A 19,412-nucleotide genomic window follows, 5' to 3' on the forward strand; every position below is an offset into this window, starting at 1 on the left:
TATACAAAAGTGTGGATTCAAAAACAGTTTTACCCAATTTTGACATTATTAACATAAATACGTATTTCCTTGAATTGTATAAAGACGGCATAGGAATGTCAGATTATTCTGCAGTGCACAGAAGAGGTTATAATATGCTGCAAAATAACTACCTACTCGCATTAGTGACCGCAAATACTAGTACACATATATTTTTCAAAGGTCAAGTTAATTCTGAAAATACAAAAGCCCTCACTTATTTTGCTTCAATTGCCATATGTAATGGAAGTGGATCTATTATACAATCGGTGTGTGAATGTGTAGCAGGGAAAGGACCAAAAGCCATTTGCAAGCATGTGTCAGTTTTATTTATTTATTTATAATACTTTTTGCACAAATAGTACAATGGCGGACTTAACGCATTAGGCGTTTTCTCCCAGTCTACCTTTGGGTGGTGGGGAAATAGCAGTGGTAGGTGCAGTTTTTAATACAATCTACATGCAAAGAAAAAAAAAATATATATATATATAGAATATATGGACAATAATACACAAAATATATACATACATACATACATATTACATTTTATAGTTTTGTGCTATGCTATACTCAAAATCCGAGAGCAGAATAAATGGTTCATTAAAATGACTCCAACACAAAAAAAACAAGTATGGCATGTACCTACCTAAAAAAAATAAACTTGATGTTTCGCCGGAAAAAGCAGAGAACCTTTCATATGAAATAGCAGAATATAATGTTTGCAAAAAAAAGAAAAGAAGTACGTGCTATGATCCAAGACCACAGTCTATCAGTCAGGGAAAAGAATGGGCTGCAACAGTTAGAAATAAAGTCATTAACTACTGCTCATTGTCACAAAAAAGACTTGTGTGGGATTATGTGGAATTTTGGACAGTGCTAACATGCAAGATGTGATACATGACCATGATTACCTACCTTTTCCTTTACATCATCAACTTATTCTTAATAAAATATCTGTAAGCCATTTATTCCAGATGAATTTATTCATTATAGTAGCTACGACTTGTACAATCTTATTGCCAGTAGGGGAGAGCGGGGCTGAAAGTGCCGGGGGTAAATTGTGCCAACGCGAATATCTCAAAAACAGAAAGAGATAGATATATGCGATCGTATTGTGTCGCGTAAGGCCTAACAGTCGCGCACACGCGGCTGCCATTTTAGTTGCGTCAGCGACGCGGACCGGGTCGTACTGCATGTGAGGGTCCTCCAGCGCCACGTAAGTAAATATTTTCGTTTCAATACTTTTTGGTCTCAAGCTAGCATTTTTCGTGCTTTTAATATGTGAGTTTTTGTAAAATGTTTGTTATTTATCCTAGTTTGTAATTTTAATGCTTTGTGTACAGTGATTTTTATATGGGAGACAAAATATCACACTATCATAAACGGGGTAAAATGTGCCGTTCATGTGGGGCTGCTTGTGCCGCGGCACAACCAACCCCTAACCAACCTATATTGTTTCAGTATTGTTTATATTTACGCGAGCTATTATGAAAGAAAGAAAATATGCAGTTTCCAGCCTCCTCAATCAGTTGATAATAACACAGGAGATAAAAATGCAGCAGTTTTCTCACCAGAGCTAATAAGACCACTGCCTAAAGCACCTCCCCGACTAATTGGACATACTAAAGCACGTAAAAGAAAGACAGCTGTTCTTACGGACACTCCAGAGAAAAATGCTTTAGCAGAAGAACAGGCTAGTAAAAAGAAGAAAAAAGAAAGCGAAACTAAAAAGAAGGTTAAGGGAAAAGGGACGGGAAAATGCAAGGGAAAGGGTAAACAAACAAAAAAGCCGACTAAAAACCCCACTAAGAGAAGAGTATTGCAAGATGACGACAGTTCTGATGACGAACAAGAATGGTTCTGTATCATTTGTTGTGATGCTTATTCTAACTCTGCCCCTGGAGAACAATGGATTGAATGCAGAGAATGTAAGAATTGGGCCCATTTGCAATGTATTGAAGATGAAGAAAACCAAGCATTTGTATGTCCTAATTCTGATCAATCACCTGGAGAGTAACTAGTTTTGGCATATTTTTTATTTCTTAAAAAGACTCGAGACTGATTAAAAAGTTAATAATTTTGGAACATATTAATAATTGATCTCATTCGCATAAAAATAAGTACAAACTATTGATTAAAAATACGTTTTTATGTTTGAATAATTACATAAGAAGCTTCCTTGTTTTTTTTTTATTGGAATACTTAGTATTATACAATTAAACTTTAAAAACTGTTGATTTATATTAAAAAATATAACGAATAAATATATTATTATAAAACTGATGTGTTTTAATTTCCTAATTAATTTTCATTCATATAAAACTCCCAGCATTATCAACGGCACAACCGACCTCAGCTACGGCACAACTTGCCCCAGATTGGGGTTGGTAGTGCCTTGCCGCCTCTGTATAAAAAAATCGCATTTTCATAAAAACTATTAAAAATGTGCAAAATCTGAAGTTAAATTCGTAAAATAGATTAAATTTGGCTTAGGATGAACCACTACTTTCAGACATAGTACTTGTTTTATCCGAATCTTAAAAGGATTTGTCAAAATCGGCACTTTCAGCCCCGCTCTCCCCTACTGTTGCAAGCGAGGTGGTGAATCATGAGAAGTTGTAGCTACCAGATTTTTTTATTATTTTGTATATTATGTAATCATCAATATTGATTGCACTAGCATAGGGATTATAGATGTTTGTTTAAGTTTATACCTTCATACTTTCCTTATCCTTTGCCCCTAACAGGTAACTACTGACTCAGCAAAGGAAATTGAAAAGAAAACTAAAAATCAGACGAAGTCAAAGTTATGGTATACAGAACGATCTTTTCGAGTGACTGCTTCAAGAGTCGGTGAGATTTGTAAATTTACTGCTAAAAAGGACCAAGAAAAGTATGCACAAAGCCTTATATGTAATAAGAAAATAGTAAGCACGGCCTTAGAATGGGGCAAGTCTATGGAAACCACAGCAATGAGGGTTTTTTCCCTTTTTTCTGCCACCGGGTGGCGCCACGTACCTATGTATGGAATAGGGTATTACATGCATTTTTGAAATATACCTTAAATAAATTCTTTAGTCTTAATATATCTCTAAAAAATTAAAAATATTTTTTTTTCTCACGTTATGTACGAATATAAATTAATTGTTTTATCATAATTTCAAATTTCGCGCGTATTTCGCGAAAACGCGGCACCATAGATATAATATTACTAAACAAGATTGCGCACGCTCAAAATATATATTTACGAAAATAAACTCTATTCTAACGCAATAAGGTACTAAATTGGTTGCATAATACACAGAGGCAAATCCGAGCCGACAGGGATAGTTCGAACGGAGGCTGTTTGTCTCTTTCTAACACCTTGCCAGCATAAAAAAATGTTGTGATCAAAAGTTTTGTCTTCCCAAAAAACAATTGAATCACATAAAATTTGTATCTTATTTTAACAATTGTAAGTCAACAAATTAATAACAATCGCATTAATTTATTCGTATTTATTATTAAAACATAAACAACATAAATTTTTATTTTGCTTTTTTTATTTTCTAACGGTAACCCTGAACATTCTTGGCGCGTAATCAGCATTTAAAATTTTGTTTATATTTTTTGTATTAAATCAATTTAAACTACCTAAATGGTGAAAAAGTGTTGCGTTTATACTTGTAAAAGTGAATGCTATGGTGGTTGCAATATATCGTTCCACAGGTTAGCTAATAATAACATTTTCGTAAACCAAACAGCTAGGGTGCCCATGAATTCTTGTAATGAGTGAAAATATGGGTGATGGATTTTAAAACTGTTGTACTATTGTTATAGCTTCCCAAAAAATGAAGAAAGGCGACATAAATGGCTCAGCAGTCTATATATGAAGTAGAAATACAAAAAAAAACAGTCTTCACTTCGAATCTTCCTGCTTTTATACTGCTAATTCCCGCTAATTATTAAAAGCCTTTATAAGTATCTTAAGGTCACAAACTGCGTAAGTTAAAACTTCAATAAAAATCTGCTTTTAATAATCTTAGCAAATTCGGATTTGTCTCACATAGCTTAATCTCATAGTCACCCTATTAGAAAGGGACAGACAGCCTCTGTACTAACTGTTTCACTCGGCTCGTTTTTTGGGTTTATATGCGCAGTCCTGTTTACTAATATTATGTCTATGCGCGGCACACAACGGACGCCATGATTGTTTTTTGGTCATGACATCATTACGTTAGTAAACAAACTACAGCTGTCAGTAATACATATTTTGATATGTATTGAAAATTTTAATAATGAGTAATTATGCTCCGTATCGTTAGTGTGTTGTTTCTGAATGTGAGAACACTAGTGTAAAAACACCAGACAAATTATGGATTCAAGTACCAGTGGATATAAATATGAGAAACACTTGGTTAAAAGTTGTTTACTACCGTAATGACGTCATTAGCATGGCGGCGACATTTCGTAGTGTTCACTTCCAAAGTTGTTTGTTTAATGGCAACACTACGTGCTTCTCTCTTTTCACTCGTCAGTGGCAGAATCGTCGACATAGGCATCGACAATTTGCCATAAAGAAAAATAGAATAGAATAGAAGACAGATAAAAAAACCTAAAAACTTTAAACTGCAATAAAAAATATATTTATGTATCTTACGAAGTGAAACTAACATTTCCCGATTGCTTTTCCTCTAAACAATCATTGTAATACACTTTTAATTTTTTTCTCATCTAGACTAAAATACCCTATTGTAGGTGCCGAACTTATTGTTTATTGAAATTCTGTTATATTGGAAGTGTTATTGATTTTATTATGGACTACGGTCAGAATAAGGTTTCCGAACTAAAAATTGAGCTAAGAGAGAGGGTGCAAAAGTCACTGGTACTAAGGATATGCTTGTTGAAAAATTTGTTAACACAATATGATTTAGTTTTTTTTATTTACTCAACCGCAATAGTAAAACAATAATGCAGTGCTTTAATTATAAAATAATAAAAAAAACACTAAAATCGTTCACTATTCATAGTAAAGATAAGCACTTTGACAGTTACCTGGACCTGACGACTCGGTGCTGCCACCTCGTGGACGGCATTTTAGAAAACCCTCATTGAAGCATATGAGGGGAAAACTGGAAAAAAAGAAGAACGCTGTGGTTTATATGTTTCTGTGCAGTACCCTTTCATTGGCGCTTCTCGTGATGGATTAATTGGAGATAACAAAATTTTAGAAGTTAAATGTCCATATTCCATAAAGGATGAAATGATTGGATCCAACAATTATTTCCATTTAGAGCGCGATTCGGAGTATTTGCAACTGAAAGAAACAAGCAACTATTATTACCAAATCCAAACGCAGTTACTTGTCACAGGAAGAGATTGTTGTGATTTATTTATATGGACTAATGTTGATGAAAAAATAATAAATGTTAAAAAAAAATGATTCATTTATACAAAATATTATAATCCCTCGAGTAAAAGCTTTCTTTTTTCAATTTATGTTGCCAAAGGTAGCAAAAAATATGTATGATTGTTAATATATTTTTATAGTATATTGTAAGATTCTATGTGATAGAAATTAGAACAAAGTTTAATTTTGTATTTTTGTTATTTATTATTTAACAAAGTATGTTTAATACAGTACTGGTAAAAGCGACATCAATAAAATAAAATTGAAAAAAACATGTTTTACTTTATAATATTATTTTTGAAATTGGTTAACATAAAACATACAAATATTATTCTATCTGCTAAAGGCACCAATTTTGAATCCAACTTGCCGCTTAAGATCTTAAAAGTTTTAGCCAAACCAATGACCCTTTCAACGTGTATCTGTTCTGAAGATATTTTTTTTGACCTTGTCAGTTGAGAAGTCTCAAATTGTCCATCAGTATTTTTTAAAAATTCTGGCACATTAACTGTAACATTTTTATGGCACACTAGGTCTTGCACATTAAAGCCACGGTCACAAAGAATGATATCATTAGGTTCAAGTTTATCAATAAGTCCACATTTTTCAAACAATTCACGATCACTCGTAGATCCACCATATGCATCGGACACAAATGTAACGCAGCCTGATGCTGAAATCCCAACTAAAACTTTTAGAGTATTTGCTAATTTGCAAGTGGAATATATAAGTTGTCGTGTAAATGGATTTTTGGGCTTCTCTATTTTTATTTCCGTGCAATCTACTATCACAGTGCATGGATTAATCTTGCCATAGTATTTCATATTTTTATCTATGCATTGTTTTGGCACCCAAACATTTAACTCTTTCAATTTACAATATAAGTAATTGATCCATGTTATAAAAATGTTACTCAGTACCGTTTTATCAATCTTCGATCGAAAGGCGAGTTCTGTAAATAGCATGTTCCGGCGTAATTTAATTAACACTAGAAGGAATTGATCACAAGGGTTTAGAAACGGCACCTTCAATGTTTTCAGTTGAGGATAATATTTTAAACAATTTACTTCATCTCCAAAAATACTAAATATGAATTTGATATGTTCATAATCTTGGAAACCAGTATAAAACTGTACTTCGGCCGCATTGGTTATATCCAGCACATTTGCAATTGAAGATTGTTTTTTTTTGTTTTCATTTGGAGGACATTCTTTAAATGTTTTGAGATTATCACTTCCATATAAATCACATTGGATACCAATATCTTTCTGTTTCTTCTCGAATTCAATTTCTACTTCGCAAAAGTTTGTAGTTTCCATGAGGAAGGTGTCATCCTTCTCTTTTTCATTGTTTATGTGTACTTGGACACTAATTTTCTTTTTATTTCGCGCCAAACGCCTTTGATGTCGCTCCTTCTTTTTTTGATGCAAGCTAGAATTTTCTTCATTCCATGGGAATCGACTTGGCACTGCACATTTTTTCAACACAGGTCTGGCTGAAATAATAATTCAATAAATATAATGTTTTAATGAAGTAATTTTTGATAAGGCAAGTTTAGTACTAAAAAACGTTTGCACTACATCATTGAAGGTTAGTCGCGCACAGACATAATCAAGGTGACTTTACTAAAGTTTATCATTATAAATAAGTACAACATATTCTTACGTTTTTCTAATACTGAGTCCTTCGGTAGCTCGTAATCGTCCTCTGTGAAGTGGCTTTTGCAAACGAGGCTATTTTTCGTTGGAGTAAAATCTCTTCGAATGGCTACAAGCCACTGTTTTAATCGGCTTTTATCTTTTGTAGGGAACTTATGTCCTCCTTTTTTATTTGCACACATAGGCACTGCACAACACTGTGGCATTTTGGAAAACAATATTCCGTTTGTAACGTTTTTAAGAATAAATAAACCATATAAATCGTGTATGTGTTTTGACAGGTACCTGGACCTGACGCCTCGGTGCTGCCACCTAGTGGACGCCATTTTAGAAAACCCTCATTGGCGGAGAATGTCACTGCCAGGACAAGATTAGAATTAGGGCTGATTTTTCAATCGTCAGATAACTTTTATCTGATGAATTTGTTCGACGTTTTGACAGCTTTTGTATAGAAAATATGTCAAGCCGCCATATTTATTCCTCAGATAGAAGCTAACTGATGATTGAGAAATCAGTCCTTAAAAGAAAAACTTCCTTCATCCCAAACGTAATCCTATGAAACCACCTCCTTCATTCTTGCTAGTTCCTTGTATCTATCCCAAAAAAAAGAGTATTGATCTATGTGATCTCTAAAATAATAAGGTGCTGTAGGTGCGAATAAATAGGTAATCTGTAATCGACTCACACCAAGTCACAGGATAGATAAAATGATAGGATTTATTATCGATTATCCTTGGCTTGGGAACTCAATTCAGTAATTTTTAAAGTTTTATCTGATAAGACCAATTTATTTCAGTCACATTAATTTATAATAAACTTTTAGAGAGACTTTCAACACTGACACTCATACAAAATTAATATTTATTTTACAAGAATATTTTCTACGCAATAATGAAATCCATCCTTCTTTGTATGATCAAAGTTCCTTCTTGTTTTGACCAATTATTTTTTGCTTTTGGCAACACAGCGATATCCGGCTAGTGATTTACACTGAAATGTAAACACTCGATTGTAGCTTATATCAATACAAACAGTATTCGATTAATTGAAAATAAAAGATTACGGTTATTACATATTATGCGTAAATTATTTTCACAAACACAAATATGAAGATGTCGGTAGACAGGTTGACATAATAAAAGGGTTTTATGAAAATAAATTCTATCATAGTATTCAATTTTATTTATTTATTCTATTCTATTCTATTTAATTATTTATTTATCCTTGTTTTGACCAATATATTTTTTCTTTTGGCAACCTAGCAATCGATTAACAAATGTAAATAGTCGATTTTAGTTAAATATTGATATTAGAAAAACAAATCTATGAACAGAATAGTCAGAGATTATATCTTTTTTAAGTATTAGTAAATTATTTTCACATAATATACGAATGAATTTAATCGATTATGACAGTATTAAATACCACCCACCATAACCGAGTGATTTCAATTGTAGCAACTAAAAATTAATCGACTACAATCATACACATTGCATCGTAGTTGATTGTAGTCCCATCTCTAGATTTTGGTTTCACTTCCGGCTTCTGCGAAACTGGTGCACGTGTCTGGAGTGTAGCTGTATTGAAATTTAAACTAAATAATACACTATTGAACACTAAATATTGTTAAAAAAGCAGCAAGAAACTAAATTCTAGAAGTTGATGTATTTTCTGTCCTGTTAAATAAGGTAAATATTATTTTCTACTTGAGTTAAAATTTGCCCGGGTACAGCCGCCATATTGTTTCGTCGCAAGACGCGGGTGAAGTTCTTGAACTCGTGGAGTTGTGCATAATTTCTTAAACGTAAGAATATTTAGGTTTATTTTTGTGTAAGACCTAAGTTAGCGCTATTGATTTTTCATTTCGTTACTCTTTTATTCCCATACATATTTAATTGCTCGGTCACTGTTTTGATACTGCGTCGGTGAGTGAATTTCATATAGATAAATTACCACGTTTGATCGATAACGTTTGAAGCATTGATTTCGAAATAAACGATATATTGTTGTGTATAGTGAACTGTAATTCGCGACTATATTTCTATTAGTGTTGAAGTTGTACCCCACGCGGGGGCTAAAAACGCCGCCAGTGGCGAGCCGCCACGCATCGACGCATTTGCCAAATTTACACGTTCCACATTTAGTTCTAGCCTCAGTGGCTGCAATTTCTCGTAAAGAGGTCGTCTTTCGTTGTAAAACTTGTTGTATTGTTGTAAAATAGTTTATTTATACTGTTATCAGAACATGGTGGGCTCACGTGTTTACGTCGGTGGACTGCCTTTCGGCGTCCGAGACAGAGATTTGGAGAAATTCTTCAAAGGCTTCGGCAGAATAAGGGACATACTCATCAAGAATGGCTATGGATTTGTGGTGAGTTCATAAACAAGGCTATTTATTTTGCCAATTAATAGCGGTCTTGATATTCTTATCTCCCGCGTTTTGTTTTTCTAGAATTATTTTGAAGGCCATATATTATACCTTATCAATTTTTTGTTGGTTTAATTTCATATTAACTATTTTGTAATTCTATTTGATTGTCACTAAATCAAATGCTCCTACTAAATATAAAAAGGCTATCTCTTTATTTATCTTACGACTGTTACAATACCTATGTTTTGAAACAATTTCATACAGAAACATTACATTACAGCAGTTGTTTAAAAGTCTCATCTCGTACTACAATGGCTATTGGCTACCATATAAACTAAACACAACTTTTATCTAAACAGGAATTTGAAGATTATAGAGATGCAGATGATGCAGTCTATGAATTAAATGGGAAAGAGCTACTCGGGGAGAGGTAAGAATTTTCCTGGCTGTAAAGTTGATATTATTTCAGTACATTTTAGTATATTTTTTTATTATACTGCCAATTTCCCTAATGTATAGTCTAGTAAGATAAAAGTAAAGCAGTCTTATGTAGATTAATATCAAATCATTTTAATTTCACTTTATTTTCAATTTAATAATTAATTTTCTTTATCAGCCGGCTCCACATATCACTGTGTGCATGGAGGACTGATACATATGAACATGAATGAACGTAAGAGAATTGTATGGAGTGAAGTTTATTTAGGGAAATCATAATCTTTTATTACTTTTGTTTATTTCAATTGGAAACATCAAACCATAATTTCTTGTTTATTTTATTCACTGACATGTTAAGTGTTGAATAATGAATGTTGATGTACTGGACTGCATTAAAACTCCATGAAAATATCTGCTTACCAATTGGTATGTTAAGCATTTAAATTGAACCTAAATTTACACATCTTAGACTGTAATTACAAAGTGCCTATTTCATTAGGTGAGATTGGGAATGTTGCCAAACAAATTTAGATGTGAAATTGGTTAATTTCTATGTTTTCAGGTCAAACTGTAACTTATGCAATCTAAATTGATCACCGATTGACTTTCTAAATGTGTATTATTTAAATCTGTTGGAGATTTCATAATTGAATTTATTTCAACTTGGGTTCGAGTCCCAGCAAGTTGTATCTGTGTGCATTAGCTGCCGATTGGTAGGCTGTCAGTGGGAGATGGTGTGGTCGGTGGGAGTGCGAGGACGGGGGAGGGCAGTGCTAACAGTAGACCGTGGGTGTGCCGCAGGGTGGTGGTGGAGCCGGCCAGGGGCATCGACCGCAGCGCCGACCGTTACCGCCGCGACCGCTACTACGAGCGCGACCGCGGCCGGTCGCGATACGAGTGAGTGTCGCTATGTTGTAGGGTGTCGGTGGAGAGGGCTCGCGGCATGCCGCGGGGCTCGGACCGCTGGCGCTGCCGGGATCTGCCGCCGCCGCCGCCGCGACGCCCGCCGCCGAGACGTGAACCGTCTGTATTGCGAACACGGGCATGATATGCAACAACATACATGGGCGTAGCCAGGCTTTCCAACCAAATACACCTCCGACAACCTATAGCTCCTATACGGACATAGGAACCGACTGAGAGGTAATGCCCGTTAATGTCAAGCCGGGAAACGGGTTGGTGGCTGAAGAACACCTGATGCTCCTGAAATCTAATCCTTGCTGCGCCCATGAAACATTCCCCCTTTCTGGCATACTTTCGTCCTATTCCGGACTGCATTCAAATAGAACAAGGGATTGTTTTGTGCTTGCGCAGAAAATTCGAACTGATGTACCCGAAAAGTCTTATCTTGTCAGTTTTCTTATCACAACCTATAATAAGATCATTTCTACAGAGTCCAATTTCTGAGGTTTTACTCTTTCCTGCTATTACCTATATTGTTTCTGCATGCTAAACATTAGTCTGCTTGAGGACCCATTCCCACATACTAAACATCTTTCGAACCCCATCTTTTCTGATCTTTCTACAGCTTTATTTATATTGCGATAGTTACAAAATTTTCAATCATTTTATGATTATCCTTGTTTTGTTTTTGCATAACAGCCCCGTGTTACATATTACGTATTTCGTACACTATTTTTGTTGTGGACGTGTTTTTGCTATGCTTTTTCTCCAGTCTTCATTCAGCTAGGCACAATACACTCGTCAGTACAAACACAACATTAGTTCCGCCTCAGTAGAACATAGAACTAGATGCTGTAGAAAGTACCCTCGATGTAGAAAAGGAGAAGATTTTTGAGCCCCACTGTACAAATTATATCACGTGCTACCTGTGCACAGACAAGCACAAAGACCACTGAGAAATAGCTCTTAGTGGCTTCAAATTACAATCTAAGTTGGCTTAAAACTTTAGTGTGAAATATAGTTTTAAATTTGTATTTTACATAAAAGGTGATCAAAGAATAACATCTCCCATTTAGCTTTTATTGACATAGGTTCAATCACATTCTGTTTTTAGAGCATAGTTATGACATTGGTTTTTCTTTTGCGTTACAGCCATTTTCTGTAAGTACAGCATAGATATTGATTTATCAATATCGTTTTGCAATTCATTATGGTCATTTAAAATAACTTGTGTAACTTGTAGATAAGCATTATAAGCAATATCTAGAAAAACAAGTCAACGATAAACAACTGTAGTATACCTACTATAAATGAAAAGGAATAATTGGACGTAGTTATGCAGAAACGTTCCAACCCACTGTACGCGTAAATGCTTATATCTCAAATTCAAGTTGAATTTTTTATATAAGCATTTACGCGTTTCAGTTGTATTCTTTTTATTCTAACTAGTAAAGGTACTAGAGGTTTTATTGTTGAATTATATTCAGTTTAGATAACCACATGCTAAATTTTAGGCTGTTCAATCACAATAACTCGATTTCGGGTGACTTGTGGGTTGGAACGTTTCTGCATAACTACGTCCAATTATGAACTATATTTCAAAGTCATGAAATACAAGCCCTGAAGAATATTTTTTTGTAAATACATACATTATACACTTTAATATACTGCGACTGTAACTCAGATTTACATAACTTATTCTGATGTAAGCTATGTTACTGCCAAGTTTCATCCAAATCCATTAAAAAAGTGTAACAAACATACACATCACTTGGACAACGGTTGGAGTCATTAAAAAACAGTATTGAATGATATTGTAATACAAAATATTTGTTCCACAGTGACTACAGTTATAGATACGGACCGCCGACGCGCACCGAGTATCGACTAGTCGTCGAAAATCTGTCTAGCCGCATTAGCTGGCAGGTAAGAAATCGAGCCGGGACACCATTGGGCCCATCATCATTCCATCACCTATCACCCAGGGTCCTGGACATCTTCACTCTTTGTTGAGGGCTGGCCGGCCTACGTCACCTGCACGGACGGTACCTATAGTCGCGAGCGTGACGATCACGAACCACCAACACTGGACATTCTGGCCGGAACGGACTTTCACTATTCGGACGAAGGCGCTTACACACTATGGTGGACAGAACTGGAGAAGGACGCCGATGACGTACACTGGAGACATGAATATTGAAGCCATGAAAGGACACTTTAAGGAAACAAGTAATGATAACAATCACAAAGAACACTGCCTGGAATGACGGCGCGATGAATCAAACCCAAACCTGGCGAGGAACGGACCTGTCGTGCAAACCTATCTTTGGACCACCTTCAAGGCCTCGAGAGCTCCACACCACCCTATTTGCTTTACTAATAAACATGAAACAATACAAAATAATTTGTCGAATAGTAACAATCATAACTTTAACTTAGCATAACACAACATACTTAAACTGTCAAACTTAGCACTGTGCATAACATTCATATTCTAAAAACAGTATTTTTTTATACAAGTGTTGTACCAAACTTACTTACGAGCTTTATAGATAATTTTTAAAAACAACAGAAGGTGGCGTATCGTGGCCAGAGTCCTCGATGTAGCGCTGTGTGCGATGTGGTCTGAGGCGATGTTAGGATCGGTCCCGGAGCTCCGGTGACGTGATGACGCCCTCCCCGGCCGCCCCTCCAGCCGACACCCCCCGGTCACCCGGTGGCCCCCGCCAAGGTAAAGTCGATAGGGGGGCACAGACAACAGGAGCCGTTTTCTCGTTATGTGCAATCTCCCATTTTAAATTCATTATATCATTGTTAACTTTAAGTTTTAACATCTTGTTCGCAATAGTGAAGTACATACTTTACATAACAATAGCATAAAATATGATTAGCCTCACTATCGTGAACTTCCATTCGAATCATTTCGTTCGTACGTCAAGTTTATTTTCTATTACGGCTTGATCAGCTTTTCGTATACGAAAATTCGCACGGTAACATTGTTTACGCAGAATATTCAACTTGTTTGGAAGTTGAAGATGCATGTTGTACAATGGACTGCACGAGAGGAGTAGATGATACCTGATACTTGATTATCGCTGATGCCAGAAGACAAACGTTGACCCCACTTGAAGTCCAGATGACCAATAACAGATGAGGCGTTTGGCTGTATCAAAAGGATATTTACAAGGCCGTGAGCAGAAGGCAGAAATCAACGCAACTCAATGATGGCTGGATACACTATTCGGATGGATGTGGCAATTCACCAGACCGGGACATAACAACACAAATGAGAGCAAGGATGGCGAGTCAACAGTGTCACATAGCTGAAGGCAATGACAACGATTCTTGTAGACTTATATGAGCAGTTTCTTACAGAAATCAAAGAAACTGGGCGGACGATCGATACCTGAGAAACTTGGATTTGTAGCTGCGTAAGGAAAACCAGGCGAGAATACTGTGAACAAGTCACGTAAACAATGCCAACCGATGAGAAACGTATACGAAAACGCTGTGAAAAGCGTATCTATCGTTCCATCTTTTTATTTCGTTAGGATACTTGTCTCAATATGTAATCCCAATATCGAATTCGCTAAAATTCCATAAACTTTTGCAAAGTTCATGATGAGATCGTTTTTTTACCATCTTTCGGGGCTGAAGACCTTGATGATAAGACTTTATTCTGATGATGACTTTTGCAAAAGTTTTTAAAGTTTGTTTAACATTCACTTTATTAACGCGAACCATTGGTTTGCAGGACTTGAAGGATTACATGCGTCAAGCTGGTGAAGTTACCTACGCTGACGCTCACAAGCAACATAGAAATGAAGGGTAAGTTGACGCCTCGGTAAGAAGGAAATTGGTATGACCTTAAGATTATTCTATTGGCTACAATATCTCTAGAATTTCGTTTAGAAAAGGGTGCTAAAGATTTCACTTTCATGTCGGTATTTTGAAAGTTTTATAATTTTCATTCCAGCATTCCAGTAACAAGCCATATGAATCTTGAAATTTATTTCTTTGTGTATATGCAAAAAAAATAACCAATGAAACTTCCGACTTAATATAAACAATTTATTTTCATGATGATACTATACCATTTACCATCTTTCGGGGCTGATAGCTCTTGATGATAAAAATCTTACTGAGGACACCTCCCATCCAAAAAACCACCACTTATTTCTAAAATCATGTTCTAAAACTCCCTTTTTCTATCTTATAGTGTGGTAGAGTTTGCTACACACTCGGACATGCGCGCTGCTATTGAAAAACTTGATGGTACTGAGCTGAATGGCCGTCGAATCCGTCTGATTGAGGCGAGGCGCGGATCCCGTCGCCGCTCGCGCTCGTCCTCAAGCCGCAGCCGGTCGCGATCCAGGGACCGCAGGCGCAGCCGCTCCAGGTATGTAATACTACCAATTGTAAGCCTTTTTCTTAGTGAACAGAAATTAATTCCTTAAGATTTCTTAGTCTTGAGCACGACGTGACTGATCATGAAAATTGATTAAAGCGTCCCTGATTTCAGGCTACAATAATGCCACTCTCTGTAATGGGTTCATATATTTTATTTTATAACGGATGCATAACTAAGTTGCGTGATTTTCAACCTGACCACTTTCATGATGATACTATATTATTTACCATCTTTCGGGGCTGAAAGCTCTTGCTGATAAAACTATTACTGAGGAAACGTCTAGCAGAACTCACTACTTAGGCTAACACCACTGCAGTTTTAGAAAAGTGATGTACATACGTTCCAGGTCTCGCTCCCGTCGCTCGTCGCGCAGTCGCTCTCGCTCCAAGTCCAGACCGAAGAGCAAGAGCCCCGTCGCCAAGTCTCGCTCCAGATCGCGCTCCAAGTGAGTATACACCTTAACAACCACCTCGTGACCCTGCTATGTAAATAATTTGATAGCTCATTACCATCTCAAGCTTTTAGATACGCAGTATATGATAATAGCTAATTTCTATATTAGATTTCAGCAATTTCATATGTAGTTTTATGCAATATTAATCTTAGTATTTGTATGCATAATCATTTTATATGAAATTTAATCATGAAAGTAAAATTGGCTAAAATATTTAATTTGCAATATCATCAGATATTTTACATAGCAGGAGCCTCATAAATAATGTAACATCATGTAATTAATAAGGCCTTAAGCCATACTAGTTGAATAGACCCAATTAAAATCATCTCAATAGATCATTGCAATAGTTCTCTCATAATGTCAAGTTTGGAGCAGACTATTTAGCTATTATATTAGAGCTATTTCATATAGTAAACTTATGCACAGTTTGAGACTGGTGGGATATAAAATATGCACAAATACTGATTCTCTAAGTAGTCTGCTAATTTTCTTAACTGACTGCATTCCCCTTCAAATCTCAAATATTATGCTTGCATGCAAAAATTTCTTTCTAAAATGCAAAATGCTCCAGCAATAAATGCAATCAATATCAAATTAATATATGCATGAATATGTATACAAATTAACCTAGTATTCATTTGGCTAGGTGTGTTATTACTTGCGCTGAGCAAAATTTAAAACTGTAAGTACTTAGCCAATAGTACTCTACTTATCGTAGACATCTTAGCCATATTTTTTAATCAAAATGTGATGCAAGATACAGACATGTATGTTGGGTCACATTTGTTTGTGTTTACAAGTCAGTTCGAAAGAGTTGTATCTGCCCAATGCAGCCAAACCAACATATCAAATCAGATTACTTATTGGACTACTTATGGTTGGGTCAAAATTGGGCAGCTACAACTGTCGACAGACTTGAGTAGTGGACGTAACTAAACCCAGCTATTACTACCATTTTTGGCGTTCGATGTCGGCGTCGATTAGGGATCGCAGTCGTTCGAAGTCGCGGTCTCCATCGGCGTCCCGAGCATCCGACCGTCGCTCGGCGTCCCGTAGATCTGACCGTCGCTCGGCGTCCCGTAGATCCGACCGTCGCTCGGCGTCCCGTAGATCCGACCGGCGATCAGCCTCCCCGCGCAAGTCCGCCGAGAGGAACGGCGACAAGTCTGCCTCGAGGTCTAAGTCCCGATCGCCGAAAGCCGCCTCCAAGTAAGTCCACATGTGTGCTTTCAATCGTTCAGTCTGACGGTTGTGCGAATTCTGTGAGGTTATTTTTCTTTTGTCGACATGCTCTATGAAAATGGCCAAATATCCGTTATGTTGAAAGATGCAATTTTTTCTATGTAGTTATCAAAATTCTGTTGTTTTGAAATTTGCATAGGGCACTTCGATTTGCTGTGCTTGTTAATTAAACACGTGTGCAATGCACAACATTGAACTCTTATGTCATAGCAGACACTCCCACAATTTTACATTTTATCTGACCGAAATATAATCTCGCACATAAAAGCATTATTGTCAGATTCAGTCCACAACTAAACCCATTGGCATCCACATATTAACAAAATTCATCCAATGTTATTAATATTGATTGCACATTACCAAACATTATTAACTCGATCCATGTTTTCCCGCATTACGAAGAGAAGCCGTTCCAAGGTGAGCATTTGATGTTGTTTAGCTGTTTGCTCTTAATCATTTTACATTTCACTTACCAGATCGGCTCAGGTTTGAAACAATTCATATTAATTTACTTTACTGAATTGAATTATTCCTGCTAATTAATACTAACAAATCTGCCAGTTCATCATCATCTGCATCTTTGTAATATGTATCTCATATTTAACTATTCTGTACTTATATTCACTGTAAATAATATCACTAAGAGCTTTATAAATAAATCAAAATTATTCTGCCATTAATTGCACTGCTAACTTCAATCACTAAAACTCCCTGACATAAAATGAAACAAAACGTATTGAAAGTGGAAATTAAAGACAAAAACCTTTTTATTTTCTGCACAATCCTAACAAATGTTTTATTATAAATTAACAGGGAAAGATCTCGCTCACGCAGCAAGGAAGCGTCTCCGAAGCGTGAGGAAGAACGTCGTCCGACTAAGTCTCGTTCACGTTCCCGCTCTCGGTCCCGGTCCGGGTCCCGCGACCGGTCGGCGTCTCGCGACCGCTCCGCGTCCCGGTCCCGCTCCGGCTCGCCGCGACAGAACGGCGACGCGCAAGACCGCGCCAGTACAGATCGCTCGCCCCGCAGTGGCGATTAGTCTTACACTAGTTTTAAGCTACATAGGTTTATTTGTCTACAATTTTTACGAGCTCGTGACCTCAATGATAGTGACCATAATGTTTCTTTTGACTATTACCAGTATGCAAAGCACTGCACTGTTAGTTTTCACTGCCTGTTATTTTTCCAAACGCTTTTCTGTAGAATCTGACATACATCAGTTATTTTGGCTATCTAAGATACCAATTAATTGTATACGAATTTAATTGACATCAAGAAGATGTCGCCAGCAAATAAAAGTACAATGTTTAATTTTTTGGAGAACGCTGCTTACGCTTTGTTGAAGTCACGATAATGTAATATAAGATTTTATTATGCACCGTGTTGATATTTTTGTTTCACACGGGTGAATAGATGTCTTTGTTTTAGGGTTATTTAGGATAGCTTTGGGCTTCCTGTACATGGGATTCGCGACGTTAATTCACATAAGTGTTTTTACTTCAGCATATACAGGAAGCCGGGCTTGTGGGCAAATAGATACTTATTATGTATAAGTAGGAAGTTTTACCGAAAACGTGACTGCTGTTTGATTTTAATTTATTGTGATTGAATTTTGAACGATGTATTATTTTTATTTCTATTAAAATTAATTAGTAAAATTCAGTCACTTGCATTTTATACGAAAAGTTATTGTTCTCAATATTTGCCCATACTTTGAGTGAAAAGTAACTTCAATTGACGATAATATATTGTAATTTACCAATTTTTAGGTAAAAGATGTAACAAATAAGATTTAATTCATACATCTTTAAGACAATTCTACTTGGTAGGCTAATTATGTATTTTGTAAATAGTATATTTGTTACTAATAACCAAATAATAAATAAGGCTGTAACGTAATTCATTGTTTAATTTTCCCCTACTACGCACCCAGCAACATAAGAATCACACAAGTGTACGATTCATTGTCTACCTACAGAGGCACCGTGCGTAGCGATGACCCTGCCATCTCGTGACTTATATCCGAAACTTTTCCCTCAAGTGTCAAAAATTGTACTGTCAAACCATGGAAAAAATTCTGAATATTCGTGTTAAATTTTGCTAATTTAAGTTATCAAAATGTATTGTTGTATTGCTGGATGCTGTAATACATCCAAAAACAACTCCAAGGGTGTAAAATTTTACTATTTCCCTACTAATAGTACTCACATGCCATGGCTTAGGGATGAAAGAATTAAATGGATAAATGCAGTTGTAAAACACACGTAATACTTTAATACTTATTGGTGGAGTTGGAAATAACTCTGCCATTGTCACTCCTTTATCATAACCCAGTAACTGTCGGTACGTTGGTTTGCCCCATTGTTGTGCATAACTGGTTTTCGATTCTGCACTTTCTGCAGAATTTACGTAATGCACTAAGGCACAGACGTGCTTACATTGTCCTGATAGACCTGCCTTGGATTTACAAGTTGCACTTTTAATGTTTCTATTGCAATCAAGCTGAAAGGACAGAGATAAAAATCA

General features: G+C 36.1%; 2 protein-coding genes across 19 annotated transcripts; one reads left to right on the plus strand and one right to left on the minus strand.

The window, feature by feature from the left end:
- Positions 1-5,586: 5,586 nt before the first annotated feature.
- On the minus strand, positions 5,587-7,443 carry LOC126054061 (uncharacterized). Its single transcript, XM_049837861.2, has 2 exons — positions 7,073-7,443; positions 5,587-6,902 (listed from the first exon to the last, which is right to left on the minus strand). Exons 1-2 carry the CDS (start codon positions 7,389-7,391, stop codon positions 5,686-5,688), a joined length of 1,536 nt encoding a protein of 511 aa, XP_049693818.2. The 5' UTR covers positions 7,392-7,443; the 3' UTR covers positions 5,587-5,685.
- A 1,139-nt stretch (positions 7,444-8,582) lies between these two features.
- LOC110376278 (serine-arginine protein 55) lies at positions 8,583-18,785 on the plus strand. Of its 18 annotated transcripts, none has more exons than XM_049837864.2 (12): positions 8,583-8,869; positions 9,307-9,435; positions 9,795-9,865; positions 10,792-10,896; positions 12,618-12,702; positions 14,531-14,604; positions 14,996-15,175; positions 15,534-15,632; positions 16,291-16,326; positions 16,629-16,853; positions 17,289-17,303; positions 17,700-18,785. In XM_049837864.2, the coding sequence occupies exons 2-12, from the start codon at positions 9,310-9,312 to the stop codon at positions 17,923-17,925; spliced, it is 1,242 nt and encodes a 413-aa protein (XP_049693821.1). In that variant the 5' UTR covers positions 8,583-8,869; positions 9,307-9,309; the 3' UTR covers positions 17,926-18,785. The 18 variants fall into 18 exon arrangements, 17 of the variants coding, with proteins under 17 accessions (XP_049693821.1, XP_049693828.1, XP_049693824.1 ...); XM_049837871.2 differs by having other exon boundaries at positions 8,584-8,753; positions 16,728-16,853; XM_049837867.2 differs by having other exon boundaries at positions 8,584-8,753; positions 15,561-15,632.
- The last annotated feature ends 627 nt before the right edge of the window (positions 18,786-19,412 follow it).

Source organism: Helicoverpa armigera, chromosome 23, assembly GCF_030705265.1.
Source record: "Helicoverpa armigera isolate CAAS_96S chromosome 23, ASM3070526v1, whole genome shotgun sequence".
Taxonomy (NCBI): domain Eukaryota; kingdom Metazoa; phylum Arthropoda; class Insecta; order Lepidoptera; family Noctuidae; genus Helicoverpa; species Helicoverpa armigera.